This window comes from Octodon degus, unplaced genomic scaffold (genome assembly GCF_000260255.1).
Source record: "Octodon degus isolate 3935 unplaced genomic scaffold, OctDeg1.0 scaffold00225, whole genome shotgun sequence".
Lineage (NCBI taxonomy): Eukaryota > Metazoa > Chordata > Mammalia > Rodentia > Octodontidae > Octodon > Octodon degus.
Window position 1 is genome coordinate 2,999,381 of NW_004524801.1, and position 15,170 is coordinate 3,014,550.

General features: G+C 41.1%; 1 protein-coding gene across 3 annotated transcripts in view; it reads left to right on the plus strand.

Annotated features, from left to right (window-relative positions):
• Positions 1–15,170, plus strand: part of Tiam1 (T cell lymphoma invasion and metastasis 1) — a 421,384-nt gene that overhangs the window by 280,684 nt on the left and 125,530 nt on the right. For all 3 annotated transcript variants that reach the window (XM_023705557.1, XM_004645347.2, XM_023705559.1), the window contains one exon: positions 3,983–4,155. In XM_023705557.1, coding sequence (XP_023561325.1) covers positions 3,983–4,155 — 173 coding nt within the window. The remainder of the gene's footprint in view (positions 1–3,982; positions 4,156–15,170) is intronic.

Sequence of the window (15,170 nt, forward strand, 5' to 3'; positions counted from 1 at the left end):
AGGTGCTTTCCCGAGTCTGTCTTGTATCTGCACAAGCACAAGTTTGGAGACAGCCCCTGCATGCTTTTGCTAGGACAAAGTACCACAGACTGCCTGTCATAAGTAAATAACAGGGATTTACTGTTTTTCAGTTGTAGAGAATAAAAGTCTGGAGTTGAGGAACTGGTGAGGTTGATTTCACCTGAAGCCTCCCCTTTCCTTTTTACTTAGTTTCCCTCTGTGCCTGTCCACATTTCATCTTTTCGTAAGGCCAGCAGTCAGATGAAACGTGGGTCCACACAGGTGACCTCACTTAACTTTAATTGCCCTTTAAAAGGTTGTATCTCTAAATACGATCCCATCTGGAAGTGGAGGCAGCTAGGACTTTAGCATAGGAATTTTGGGGAGGACACAGTTGAGCTGGTAACAGGCCCTGAATTTGTGGTTTAAATGTTTCCCAGGTGACTCTTACTCTGTATTTGAGAATAAAAATAATAAGTTGACTTTTTTATATAAAAAACTGGAAACATTGCAGAGGGGTTTATTTTTGTCATTTCCTTAGAGAATAAGTGACAGAGCAGGCTAGGGTGCAGGTATTCAGGAGCACGAGCCGTGTGCCCATTTCAGGAGGCCACCTTCATGCCCTTGGTGACCAGGTCTGAGTGACACCATCTGTCAGGATGCAATCCCGGAACACAGAGCCACTGAGCCCCGTGCTCCCCAAAGCTGACAGGCTCCCATTATATGCTGCTGCCATCCTCGGGGCTTTGTGGTGCCACTCAACAGCAAGTCTTGGTGCTAACTTTTTCTGCAACTCTTGGATACTGAGAAAGCCAAGGCAGGACACCTGGGAACCATGGCTACAACAATCAGAGTCTTTATTATAAGATAAAATAATTTTAAAAGACATTTTGCCCAGAGTTAATCTCTGGAGTGACTTCACGGACAGCTGAAGAACCTAGAGATTATTTTTCAGTGAGGATAAAGGTAAACAGTCTTTTATCAGGGTGAGTGTAGCTCTTGGCTTTGCCCCTTCATGTTGGTGTTAAAATTGGAACAAGCTGATTATCAAGTAGAAGCTGGTTTCAGCCATCTACTTTTGTAAGATGATTCTAAAGAAAAATTGAAAAATTGTTAAGCAACAGCTATTTGGAAAGACCACAGTGTCCTCTGTGTGCACATACCAGGTTTAGTGGTGTGCCTAATTCCTGATGCACAGGCTGCTTCCTGTGTTCTCAATCTGTGGTAAAGTATGTTCCTCCTTTTATGTTATGAGTCTACACATCATCAGTGTCATATTACTCATGAAACTTAGAACTGCATTTCTCAATAGTGGCACTAGTGACATTTTCCAGATAATTTGTTGTGGAGAGCTGTGCGGGGCATTTGTAAGTGCTTAGCAGTTTTCTTCATGTTATTCAGCCTTCTGTCACTGTAACAAAGTGTCGGAGGTTATTGGGATATAAACAGGCAGGTTGCATTTGGCTCACAGTTTTGGAAATTTCAGCCCATGGTTGTTTGGCTCTGTTGGTTTTGGGCCTGTGATGAGGCAACACATCCAGGTGGGAGTGTGTGGTCAAACACAACTGCTTATCTCATGGCAAGGAGCAAAAAGAAGAGGAATTGGAAGGAGCAAGCCCTCTGCAAGAGCACACCCCACAACCTGAACCCCTGCCGGACTTAGCGCTGAAAGGGTCCCTGTCTCCCAGTAGCAGCAGCCCTGGTGGCCAAGCCTGCCACACATGGGCTTTGGGAGGACATTTGGGGTCCACAGCAATGTGCCTGTCCTCGCCCACTACATGCCAGCAGCACCTCTCCCTTTGGTGTAACAACCAAAAACGTCTGCAGACAGAACATATGGCTATTCCATGAGAACCTTTGATGAGGGGGAGATAATGACTCTCGGTTTGTTTTCTTCTGTGTAATCTCTGCCAATGAAAGGCAGGAAAATTGGAGATACAGTTGCCTTGGTTCTTTGATGTAAGTGTTCCTGAAAAATCTTGAGGTCTGCAAGCTCATAGGATTAGCCCAGCTGTGATGACACACCCCTGGGATCCCAGTACTTGGGAGACTGAGGCAGGAGGATTGTGCATTTAGGGCCAGCCTGGGCTATCTTCTGGGTTGCAGGCCAGCCCTTGACTACGTAGTGAGACACTGTGTCACCTTGCCTTCCACCAGTTGCAGGGATTATGGGAAAATGGAGTTGAGGCAGAACATCACATGTATTTATATATAGGCAATTTTTAAGCCAAATTTATAAAAGAACACCCCACAAACTTTACTGAAAAATTAAAAGCACCATAAGATTTATTTTTTGAAAACATTTGCAGAGGATATTATTTTTTAAAGACAAAGTGAATATAGGTTGAATTGGTAGAAAAAAAATAATTGAGATTCCTAAATTATGGAGACACCGACAGTAATTACTGTACCCTAATGTTTAGAAGCACTAACATGAGGAGTCTCAGCAGAGCCTCTGGCCTTGCTGTACCAGCAGGAGAAAGCTGTCTTAGGGTATTGCATTTAGTGACTGTAACATGGTAATGTGAAATATTATGGGCTAGGAAAAAAGGCTTTTGAATCATGATGTTTCTGTTGAGCTACATCATTCTATAGTACTTATCACCACTGAGTAGGTTTTCTTTGTAGCCTCCTATTTTAACTAAATAGATCGTACTCTTCAGGGGATTTGCAATTCATATAAACTGTGGTATTGGGCTGTTGTAAGAAAGATGCTGAAGATTCACTGAGCAGCATATACTGAAGTTGTGGAAGAATAATGAAGTTGTACTCAGACTTCTGTATTGGTTTTTATTAGTGTTTAAGTGGTAATTGCCATTAAGCTGAGTTTCTCGTTCAGGCACTCATGGAGAATATCTACTCAAGTCACTTTCCTACAGATCTATGAAGTGTTTCTATTGCTAGTGCCCCATTCGTTTCATAGGGTAACTGAGTACTAGGACTCTCACTTCCCTTAGGCCCACTATATGGGTCTACATTTCCTTCTCCGAGAGAAACAAGGATGTGTTATATTTCTAGAGGAAAAAAAAATTGTATAAATAAAACCTCAGACCAAAAATGTATCATTTCTTGTTCTGAACACACCTGAAGACCATGTTGTACATTATTTTCACCAAGGGCATGGTCCATAAAGCCTATCCATTTTCTAGAATTTTCTGTTTGCACATCTTTGTGAGATGTATTAGCAATGGGCTCCAGTGGCGTGCCCACCAGTCCTGGACAGTGCTGAATACACTGTGGATCTTATAGAATCCATGGAACCGTGTTTGGACTCAACACTGAGTAAAGAGGTGCAAGACCCCATCTGTGTGCGGATTCATAACAAAACATTCTTACACAGGAAGTAGGGATCTTATAGAACTTGAGGGCATAGGTAAAGGAATTATTTTCCTGTCACTAAGTCAAAACACCCAACACCTGCAATTTAAGGAAGAGTTACATTTTAGGTCATTTTTTTCTGAAGGTCTCGTCCACAAGTCTGTGGGCTTTATGTCAGAAATGGCAAGGTGCAAGGATAGGACAGGAGAAAGCCTTACCCCATGGCAGACAGGAAGCGGAGCGAGGGGGTGGATGGGGGACAAGTCTACGTCCATCCAGATCCTGCTCCATGACCCACCTTCAGCCAGGCCCTGCCTTCTAACTGTGCCTCAGCCAGGAACTCGTCAGTGGCTTGGCACACCGATTAGCATAAGCACCCCATAATGCAGTCACCTTCCTAAAGTCCCACTCTGAATACATGTAACTTTGGATGATGTTTTAAATCTTTGCAGTAATAGAAGGTTTTGTTAACTTAGGCTGTGATTTAAGAGCTTTCCCATTCTGTAGGCAAATCCAAGAGCTTGGTGCAAGTGTAACCCCATTTTCCTTCCCCTTGGTTCCCTGTGCTTTCATCTCTGGCCCTTTCCTGTGCCGAGTGCCGACTTCTACTACAGGCTTATTACCAATGAAGTGCCAAGTGCTGACTCCCTTTCTGTTTCTCTAGGGTGCACGCTCTTCTTCTACGAGAGCGACGGCAGGTCTGGGATAGACCACAACAGCATCCCCAAGCATGCCGTCTGGGTAGAAAACAGCATCGTGCAGGCCGTGCCTGAGCACCCCAAGAAGGACTTTGTCTTCTGCCTCAGCAACTCACTGGGTGATGCCTTCCTCTTTCAGGTTTGTTGGGCGTTTCCTTCCTTGGGTGTTTCTAATGCTTGAATGAGACAGCATCCTCTCTTGTTTTTGTACCCTGCTCTTTTTTGTTTCCATTTTCATGATGGGATTTATCTGTTGCTCATTGTAGTCACAAAAACGATGAACAGCAAAGTAAACATCTGTAATGAGGTGCAAAAATGAAGGCTTCTGCCTAAGGGTTTTGGAGTGGAGGCTGAGTGGGATTACAAATTGGATTTGGGAAACTGATTGTGTTTGCTGTGGGTTGAAGGATTTGTCAGTGTAGTTTCAGTTCCATTTGTGTAGCACTTTAGAAAGGAATCGTGCGATCCTTAATTTAGACATGATTGGAGCTGTCATTTTTTTTTTTCTCATAATATGTTCTCTTCTAATATTAATCATAAAGTAAAATAGCAACATCCCAGAAAATACTGGCTGTCCCTAAATAGGTTCACAGTTTCATCTTAGAACTTTCTACCTATCATTCTTTTTTTTCTTTTTCTTTCTTTTTTTTTTTTTTTTTTTTTTTTGCATGGTACCAGGGATTGAATTCAAAGCCTTGCACTTGCTAGGCAAGCACTTATTCCACTGAATGATTTCCCCGGCCCCTACCTATCACTCTTATTAAAGTTTGACTATTAATTGATTTAAAAAGACTTCACTGCTTTAGAATTAACATTTGCTTTTATAGCAGATGTTTTGAATTTGCTCAGTTGTAATATATCCTGTAAATTGTGGTTTTAGTTAAGAAGACTTGCTTTCTTTATTCTATTACTAAATTAATTCTTTGAACCATTATTCAGTGCTCTGTATTTTCTATGCACACTCTATTTTTTTAAGGATGTCTTCTGACAGAGTTCCATCTTTTAAAATTATTCACATTCTAGTGGTGGGACAGGGATGAGAGTATCTTTATAGTGTTGCAAGAACGTGCAGTGAATATTAAGGAAGAAAAGGGACAAATTGTGTGAAATGGACAGTGAAAACTTTCCGTGCAAGAAGAGAATCAAAATAAAAATAATCACATAGGAGAAAGGCCTGGGGTCTTTCAGGGGATAGTTCAGTGGTCTAAGTGCCTACCTGGCAAGCATAAGGACCCAGGTTCCATCTCTAATATAGCATGTTGTACAGGTCCTGGAACCCTGGGTGTACAGTATCGCCCACCAAAACCAAGTGTGGCGGCACATACCTGTAACCCCAGTGCTGGGGAGGCTGAGACAGAAAGATCACTCGAGTCCAAGCTGTATAGCAAACCCCATACCAAATAAATAAATAAATGACTTAATTAATTAATGAAAGATTAAAAAGAAAACATAAGAGAAAGAAATAGTTTATTTGACCAAGGTGTGGCTTTGGCCACAACTGCTTGGGTAATTTGTTATAAAGTGATAATTTTGTTTGTTCAAACACAAGTACCTGCTTTAAAAAATTTGTGAGTAAAACACACAGAAAAAAATGAGTGCTCACGACACTAATTATTCAGTGAACTGTCATGAAGTAAGTACGTAACCATCAACCCAGAGAAGGAATGGAAATTTCAGTCCTGGCGTAAGGTACCTTCCACCCATATATACACATCAGCCTGCTAACTGAATAGGATGAATGTGACTTTTGTCATCCAAGTCAGGACATTATGTGGGAATGACTTAGTTGCTCTTTCTTTCTTTCTTTCTTTCTTTCTTTCTTTCTTTCTTTCTTTCTTTCTTTCTTTCTTTCTTCTTCTTTTTTTTAGGAAAGCCTGGCTGAGGACAGTATCTTTGATTGATCATCTGCTTGCACTTTTTTTTGACTATATTGTCTCATTGTTTTCCAGCCATCATAGATGCTGACAAGAAATTAGTTGTTATTCATATACGAGTCCTATTACATGGTGAATCGCTTTGCTTTCTGGAAGGTTTTGTCCTGTCTCTACACAGCTTGATTATGTTGTATGGAGGTATCAGTCTCTGAATTTATTCTATTTGGGGTTCTTTTGCTTCTTGAATATGTAGGGGTGTGTGTGTGTGTGTGTGTGTGTGTGTGTGTGTGTGTGAAGTTTTCAGGTATCTCTTAGTCTTCCTGCCATTTTTCTCTTTTATCCCTCTGACGTCTATTGGGTTTACATTTGTTTGCTTAAGAGTGTCCTACAGGTCTCAGATTCTGCTCTTTTCTCTTTATTCTTTTTTTTTTTTTTTCTTCCTGTTCTAGAGCTTAAATAGTAGAAGCTCAGTTAAGCTACCATAAGTTCATTGATTCCATTTTTTGCCAGCTCACATCTATTTTTGAGCCCTTCTGTCCTTCTGGCTGTTTTACATTTTAAGCCTAGAATTTATATGTTGTTTTGAAAAAAATTTATTTTCCTTATTTGTATTGTCTATAGGGTGCGATATCACTCTCATCACTTTCCTGCTTACTTCTTTAGACATGATTTCTCTTAGTTCTTTGTATAGACCCAAAACAGTTGACTTAAAGTCACTGTCTAGCACACTCCACTTCTGGGTGCACCTAAACAAACATCATTTCCTGTGTATAGCCTGCCCTTTACTGTTTCTCTGCATATCCCTTGCCTTTCTGTAGATGATGGGATGTTCAAAATACTAGAAAGTGGCAACTTGTTTTATTTCCTAGTACATGTTTGCCATAATAGCGACTACTTTGATTGTATTTGCTACACACACATGACACATGTTGACCCTTTTGTTCCTGTCTTCCTCCCTTATCTCTTGATTTCCTTCCCATGTGCAGAAGATCTGTTAAAGGTGTTCTTTGTTGTTGGGAAACTTCTTATTTTGGTGTCTTCTCAGGTCTTCCCTAATAGGACCTACTTTGTGCATCTTATTTTTAAAATATGTGATGAACATACCCTGTTATTTAGAATGGCAGCTCTTACAAGCAGACTCAGCCCCATCCTCCAGAATTTGTTGTGGTTGTTCATGGTTTTTACTTCTAGATCTTTTTGCAGTGACTTCCTGAAATCTGGAAAATCTTTGTGTTTTCTCATGTGTGCCCAGTGAAGTCTTTGCTCAGCTAGCTCAGTAGTGGCTGGCTGAAGCAGTAAATCTCCCGTTCTCTTCCAAAGACAGACAGGTACAGGTGGAAGCACATCTCCAGTGCTCAGGCAGCCAGTTCGCAGCTCTGTGTTAGCTCTTACCTCTGTTTCCATAGAGCCTTGGGACCAGTGGTTGCTAGGCTACTGGTTTCCATGGGATTATGGAGATGGGGAGATGGAGATAGTAATAGGACACGTTAAGATGAAGTGAAATTTGCTGCTTTTATCAAGACTTGACCATTCCTGTTTAATAAATACACTGTAGATTGTTATAGGACTGCCATACAGAAAAAGTTGATTTTGAAATATTGGCAAGCTTTTCTCTTTCATAGATCATACTTTATGTATCCTATTTCTAAAATGTGCATGACCCAAAGCCCTAAAGGTAGCCTTCTGTGTACCTTACAAAGTGTTGGTTTCCTTGCTTTTGTGAGGAAATGATTTTTGGAGGTCCTTCCTCTCCCACTAAGCCAGTGGCTTTTGCAAGGAACTTTAGAGACTTGACACGTTCAATAATATCTCCAGGATGTCAGGCACCAGCTGAGCCAGTCTCCGTCCGATTGGATGTGTGGCAGCCTTTCTGTTGGTGTACTTGGCTTGTTTCCAGGCAGGGGGAATCAAGAGCAGTGTTGCTGCTTGTACCTGCTCTCAGGGTACGTGTGTCCATATTTCTGATGGTGTTTTAGTTACTCTTCTCTCGTTGCTGGGACAAATACCCGACACTCGAAATGAAGGAAGGAAAGGTTTATTTAGCTCACAGTTACTGGAGGTTTCAGTCCATACTCAGCTGGGTCCAACGCAGAGCAGCACATAGCAGAGGGCAACCTTTCACGGTGGTGGCAAAGAGCAAGAGCGCAAGGGAGGGGTAGCAGCAGCTCAAGCAGCTGGCTTCTCTTCCCACCTTACATTGTAATGCAAACTGCCTGCCCCAGGGTAGGGGAAGTACTCACACCTATGGGTACTTCCCAGTACTTACCCACCTGTGGGTAATCCCAGCAGTACTAAGACCCATAATCCCAGCCTTGGATCACACATAATCCCAGTGGATCATGAGTTAACACAAACTCTAGAAGTCCTCACCCCATGACTGCATGAGGCTTTGGGGGGACAACTAGACACAAACCATAACAGATGGGTATGTGCCTTGGAATTGCATTGCCAGATCTCAGTCTAGGCACATGTTCAGGCTTAGTAGGTGTGGTCAAACCATTTCCAAAATGATTAAAATAATCTATACTGCTTTCAGCAGTCTAGGAGAATTCTACTTGTTCCCTAGCCTCAGCAGCCATTGGTGTTGTGAGCACCTCCCCCAAGCTTTTAGTGTGATGTTCAGCAAATTTACCTATGTTAGATGACTTGCAGTATCATTCACTTTTGTGAAATACTTTTTTCCATTGGGTTTTTCTCCATGATTAATGGTGGTTCCTCATGTATTTTTATATTCCCTTTTATTATATTCATGGTTTCTTTTTCCAGTCTGTACTTTTGTGTGTGTAGTAAAACTTTATCTTAGTGTAGTTTTGTTTCTCAAGTCTTCCTACTAGGTTATACTTTGTGTATTGTAATAAATCTAAGGAAGAAAAATATATAATAGTTTAGCCATAAGTTCTAGTTTAATATTTACCATCAATGTAAAGTGAATTTGTTAAATAAGTATGTCAGTGCATTTAAGGGAGGAAACCTTAGACTCGCTTAGCTTTGCACCTGGGTGTTCACCGCCATCTTGCCCACCAGATGATCCTTGCTTGCATTCCAAGCCCTGCCTCGTAAAGCCCTGAAGAGAGCAGTCAGCTGAGCACCTGGAGCCAGGCCCTGATGGTACCCGGCTTGTCTTTTATCTGACCTCTGATGCATTCATAGTTCTTGACAAAGTCCACATGCATACCTTTGTCTAGTGTAGCACATAAATGCCTTCCTCTTATCTCTAATCCAGGAATCCTGTGTTGCTGCTGGCCAAGATGGGCTTGTATTTCTTCTGTCCATTAAGTTCTTAATAAATTGCATTCTTTGATTTAAAAACATGTATGATTAAGATCATGAAAATATTCCTGTATATACCTTACAAACTGCTGTTTTTCTGCATTTGGGCTAGCTTTTATCTATTATTTGAAAATTTTGCACGTGAAGACATGCCTGCCTGGTTTATCAGCAGCAACACTACGGTGGCATCAGCAGCTGTCTTCGGCTGCACCCTCTCTGTATGCCACCACCTTGGCAGTGTTTCCTGGGGGGGGGCGCTCAACGTTTAGTTCTTAGAACAGTGATGACTTGGTTGTACATCCATATTTACCACAGTGATGTGGATTGTGTCCCCCACTTGCTGAAGCTGAGGATTGCATAGTGAGTCACACAATCACTGAATGTCAGGATTGGGCTTAAACCGGTCTTTTCCCAAAGTCTCCTTTTGTCAGAGACATTATTTATCTTACCAGTGTTTCTGTTGATTCTGAAGAGGACAGGGACAAAACCCAGTGGGTGTAATGAAAAGTATCCAACTTTTTTCTTATTTTTTTATATTAAACTAGTTGGAAATATTTTTGAATTGTAACCTGATTTTGACCATTTTTGCCTTGTTCAGCTCTCCAGGTTGTATGATTATCTGACCTACATGCTCCCTCCCCTGTACTCACCTCTCTGGTAGGAATTCCTTTTCAAAGGACTTTCAGGACCATAAAATTGCTACTAAGATTCTAAATATCCAATAGGTCACATTATGTAGAATTCTTTTGTGGCAACATAAGACCTTATTCAAGCAGACCTCTATGTCTTCTTTTATGGGAAATTTTTATGCTATTTATGTGGGATAAAGCACAGAATGAACCTTTTCAGAGGAAATTACTGCTGTTCAGGATCCATGAAGGCATTTTCTGCCTTCTACTTATTGTAATCCACATAACTCTAGAGGGGCCGAATTTGAAAGAAACCTGTGTGTGTAGGGGGTGAGGTTAAGGAAGAGAGATCAACCATGATTATGGAAATAATTTGTAGGTTATTTCTGCCCCCGGGCTCAATTCAGGGCACACAGTTTACGGGGCCCTGTATGCTGCCGACTCGATGCTGTTGCTCAGATACCCACAGATTTGTCCTTGGAAAGGAGGAGGTTCATGTTTCCAGCCAAAGTAGAAAAGGGGTTTTGTGTTCTGGCTGGGGGTGGGAACAGCATGAACGTTGGAACAGCTTGTGTAGAACAAGTTTTATGTTGTCTGCATAAGGTGAAGCTGTAGCTCTTGCATTGAAATGACAACAGTTCTTTCCTCCAACTTGGAGCCAGAGAGACAGCACCTACCACCTACAAAGTACAATTTCCTGTTGGGCCTTCATTCTTCCTTTACTGGTGGATGTCACTATTCTACAAAGCTCCATGACTTCCAGATGTATCCTGATATTGGTTTTTAATTCTGTGTCAAATGCCTCGGGAACATAGCTATGGAACAGAATAAGGAAGCAGCCTGATTGAGTGGAAAACTAGATATAGTTCTATATCTAAGGGAGTATAAAAAGTATTATCTCTAGGAGGTGTCTTTCCTTCCACAGAAAGTGTAATTTGAAAATCACTTGTACTAGTGAGTGTATTTGAGTCGATACAAAAGGAGACTAAAAAAAACATAGTGTGTGTACCATTGTGTTGAGTTGCAGATTAAATGTCTGATAGATAACAGATGTCTGATAAATGTTAGTAATAATCACCATTTTAGTAATAAAAAGAGTCTAATTTTTGGTGCCCTTGTTAAGTATTTATCTTTACACAAGTTGAGCACGGCTTCCCTGTGAAATGTCTCAGGTTTTGAGTTTCATCCAAAGTTCTGAAATCTGTCAGCCTTGAGGAAACACCTTAGGAGACGGCCAGGAGAAGGGCAGCCATATTGGGGAAAGCGGGAAATCACCTTTCACAAAGTAGCATCAATGTGGTTGGTAGAAGAGCAGCCTAAAGTCCAGCCTTCCTTGCGGGATGGGCAGCATTGTTGCAGGACCCTGGCTAGCATGTTAGCCTTCCTGCTGACCCCTTCTCCCATCCCTGAGAGCTACCAGTTTCATAGCCATCTGCTAGATTTGTTAGCCCTAAGTACCATAACATGCCTGTTGTGTTGAAGTCTTACATTCTTTCTGAGGACTCTTGCTGTTTTCCAGTTCACCTCCAGACTCTAGTGCCAGTCTTCCGCTTATCTTTCCAGAAGCCTTTTAAATGCTCAAAATACAGCTTTTGTTTACTTCTGGCCCTATCTCCTCTTTGGAGTCTCTGGCCTGAGGTTCCTGAGTCATCCTTCCTGAGCTGGTGCTTGTCCTCCTACAGTGGGCTCTCGATGTACTGATTTCTTCTATAACACTTGTGGCAGTTCCTTTATCAGAAGCCACATCATTCCGTTGACTCATACTGAACTTGTGGTGCTTTCAACCCCCACCATCCACTCTTACCCAACAGGAATTTCCAGGCTTATATTAAATATTTTTTCTCCAAACTCCAAATGAATGTGTTCCTTTGAAATGTTTTCCTTATGGATTTTGTCCTCTTGGTGAATGTGTTGGGGTGGTTTTGGATCCTACTGTGCTCTTCCCTGGTGTTTGTATCTCTCTGAACTTCATGTTGTCTGTAGCTATGGCGAGTTGCCTGTGAGGTTTTCCTTCTTCTTGACTTATGTGTTTACTTAGTCTGCAACCAAGACCTGTTTTCTCAGTGCCATGGATGAATCCCTGTTCCTGGCTAGCCACATGAGAAATATTGAACCTTGATTTTTGCATAGACCAGTTTGTTATATAGGAGGATGTGTAGAACTGAGCCCTAGTCAAATATTTGCTACTTGAGTCCTTATCTATATAAAGAATGGACTCATATAGAGGGGCTTATCAGCCCCACTTTCCTAGACCATTCTTAGTTTTGTGCAAGCAGTGCCACACGACTTAACAGGGGAGTAACTCACTAGTCACAGAGACATGCCCATAAGTTAGAGTACCTAATTGGCCTCATATGTGGAATACAGGATCAGAAAGCTCCCAAACAGGAGAGATGATATAGGGACCTCTCCAGAAATCTGTCCTTTCTAGGCAGGGGGGGGGGGTGTCTTTTGCCCACTGTTTGTTGCTATAACAGAGTATTTGAGGCTGGGTAACTTATATAGAAGAGAGGTTTGTTTTGGTTCATGATTTGGGTATCTGTGAAATCCAAGAGCAGGACACTGCATGTGCCCCATTTGGCTAAGGGCTTCAAACCAATTCATTTAATGGTGAAAATTGGAATGGCAAATAGGCACATGCAAAAGGGAGAACACGTAGAATGGGCTTCCTTTATAATAATGCACTCTCATGGTAAGTGGTCCAGGCCTATGAGAGCGAGTATTCACACATACCACAAAGGTGTTAATCCACTCAATTCCATGGCCCACAGAATTTCCTACTAGATTTCACTTCCCAACCCTGCCACACTAGAAAATTAGCTTCTACATGATTTTCCATGGGGAAGAACCTACCTTCAAGCCTCAGAAGGGATACTGAAAATTATAAAGCAAGCAGTCCAAATTATTGGGCCTTTGGAGGTACAAAGCCTGGACAGAATCCCACTTATCTTCCTCCTAATGGGTACTTATGTGCCATAGGTTGATGCTATACAAAATGAATAGACAGGGTTAGAAATCAGTTGCATGGACTGATCTTGTTAGGTTTTCCCACATGTGTAGTCTACTTTCCACTACTGTAACAACATACTTGACACAGGATACATAGGAAGAAAAGAAGGTTTTTAGTACTCATCTTGTGGCTTTGGAAGTTGAAGTCCGTTGCTTTAAGTTTCTGGCAAAGACAGCAGATCATGACAGAAGTACATACTGGAGGGAGGAGGGCTCACATCCTGGGCCAGAAAGCAGAGCAAGAGAGGTGGTGGGCAGGCCCCAGAGTCCCTGCAGGTTCCTCTCCACCGAGGGCCGCTCACTAGGCTCTTCCTCTGAAGGTCCATGGCCCTTCCCAACAGCACTGCCCAGAGGGCAAAGCTTTTCACCTCTTCCAGGGGAAACTACTCATGTGCCAACCATAAGTGGTTTACTTGCGGCTGAGCTGCGTATTGCTGTGCAGTTTATGCGCCATTAGCTCTTATGCAGATAATGTGCTACTCCATGTATTTGTCTTCCCTTCTACCTCATTTTAAATTTGTATTAAATCAATATACACACCCTTTAAAAGAATTCGGTTCATCTTAAAAGGCTATTAGTGAAGGTCTCTCTCCATTCTGCTCCCAGAAGTAACTGTACTACGCTGTTTTAGTTGGGTTTTTTCTTTGCTTGTGTTTTTGCCCTCGTCTCATTAATAAGCTTATACTGTTATTTATTTAAAAGATTTTAGGCATTGACTACACTAGTCCCCCATTACCTGCACTTTTGCTTTCCATGGTGTTAATTGCCTGTGCTGCAATATAATTCTCAGGATATAAATGACTATAAATATGTAGTTAGAATGTATTTTACTAGTAGTTATTGCTGTGACTCTTTTACTGTGCATAGTTGATAAGTTTATTTTTGGTATGAATGTGTAAGAAACAACATTTGTGGATATGATTCAGTATAGTTTGGTTTTAGGTATCTGTGGGGGTCTTAGGTCATGTTTTCTGCAGAGATAAGGGAGATTATTGCACTGACTTTTTAATGAGAGCAGGATGTTTGGCTGTATTAAGCGTAAGTTCTGCTACTTCACTTTTCTATACAGTTAGATCAGTAGTTAATGTCACTGTGTAACTATGATGATCCAAAGTGAAGTAGTATATCATGATTTTCTTTTTGTTCTGGAGCAGTTTCTTGTTTGTGTTTTTCTGTAGTTATCATTGCATTCTCCCTTTTCTTCTTTGTTGTCTTTTTCCTGGCTCAGCTTGGTCAGTTCCCTGGTGATGTCACAGTGATATTTTCTGAATCTTTGAAGTGTTAAGCTGTTTCCCTTGAAGCTGGTCCCCTGACCCTCTGTTCCCTGCTCCCATGAAGCTGGGGGTATCCCCCAGACCTCCTTTGTAGCAGCCACTTGGGATCTCCTTGGCCACCTCTGACCCACTTTCTTAGATTCCATGGTCTCAAGAGTTTCTTTTTAAAAAACAAACTCTTTATGGTTTCATGATGGTAAAAAATACAATTACTTCTTAAAACTCGATATGTTTGAGCATGTCTTTGTTCTTTTATTTGAATAATGATGCTTACTTATTTTTTATTTACATTCTCATTTCTCATATTCTAAGGTCTGCTTTATTGTGTTTTCATATTTGAAGGACTTGGAGTGATTTCCTTATTAGTGATACTGTGATCCTTCATGGCAGCTTGGCTTTTATTGGATTTTTAACTGTGCTTACTGTTTTTTGTAATTCCTAAAATCTTTCTTTCCCTCCATGTCCCTTCCCTTTTTCTTTGCTTTGCTTTTTCCACTCTTCTTTTCTTTCCCTTTTCCCTCTCTTTGTTTTCTTTTTTAATCTCATTTCTTCTTCATTATTTGTTCTTAGTTGCAGATTATCTTGCTTCTCTGGAGACTTTGTAGATTTAGCGGCACTTTCTCCACTTTAGGCCTTGCTTCTCTTCTCTGATACATTTCTTTGTGCCTGTGTTTGCCTCTGCCTTTCACGCTAGACACTCTCATCAACTACTAGGAGCTTTTATTTTTATTTATTTATTTATTTATTTAGATAGTTGAATGACAGTAGTTTATTAAATATTGTTTTATGTGGGAGCTTGAATTTTACTTTTTCACTGTTTACCAGCCTCCTTCTTCTTGAACCTTTGTCTACCATAACTTTACTTCTATTTCAGTGTCCAAATAATGCCTAAGGAGTTAACTGGTAATGAAACTTGATACCTTTTCTTTTATTTTCAAAGTTTTATTGATAAACAGATAGCAATGAGACAGTTTCAAATCAAATCGGTAGGACCATTTCAATAACTTACACACTGCATATATTCTTCTTAGTGGTTAATTGCTGTACAAGATGCGGACTTGAGATCCTATTTACAGACACCATTAGAACAAATCATTC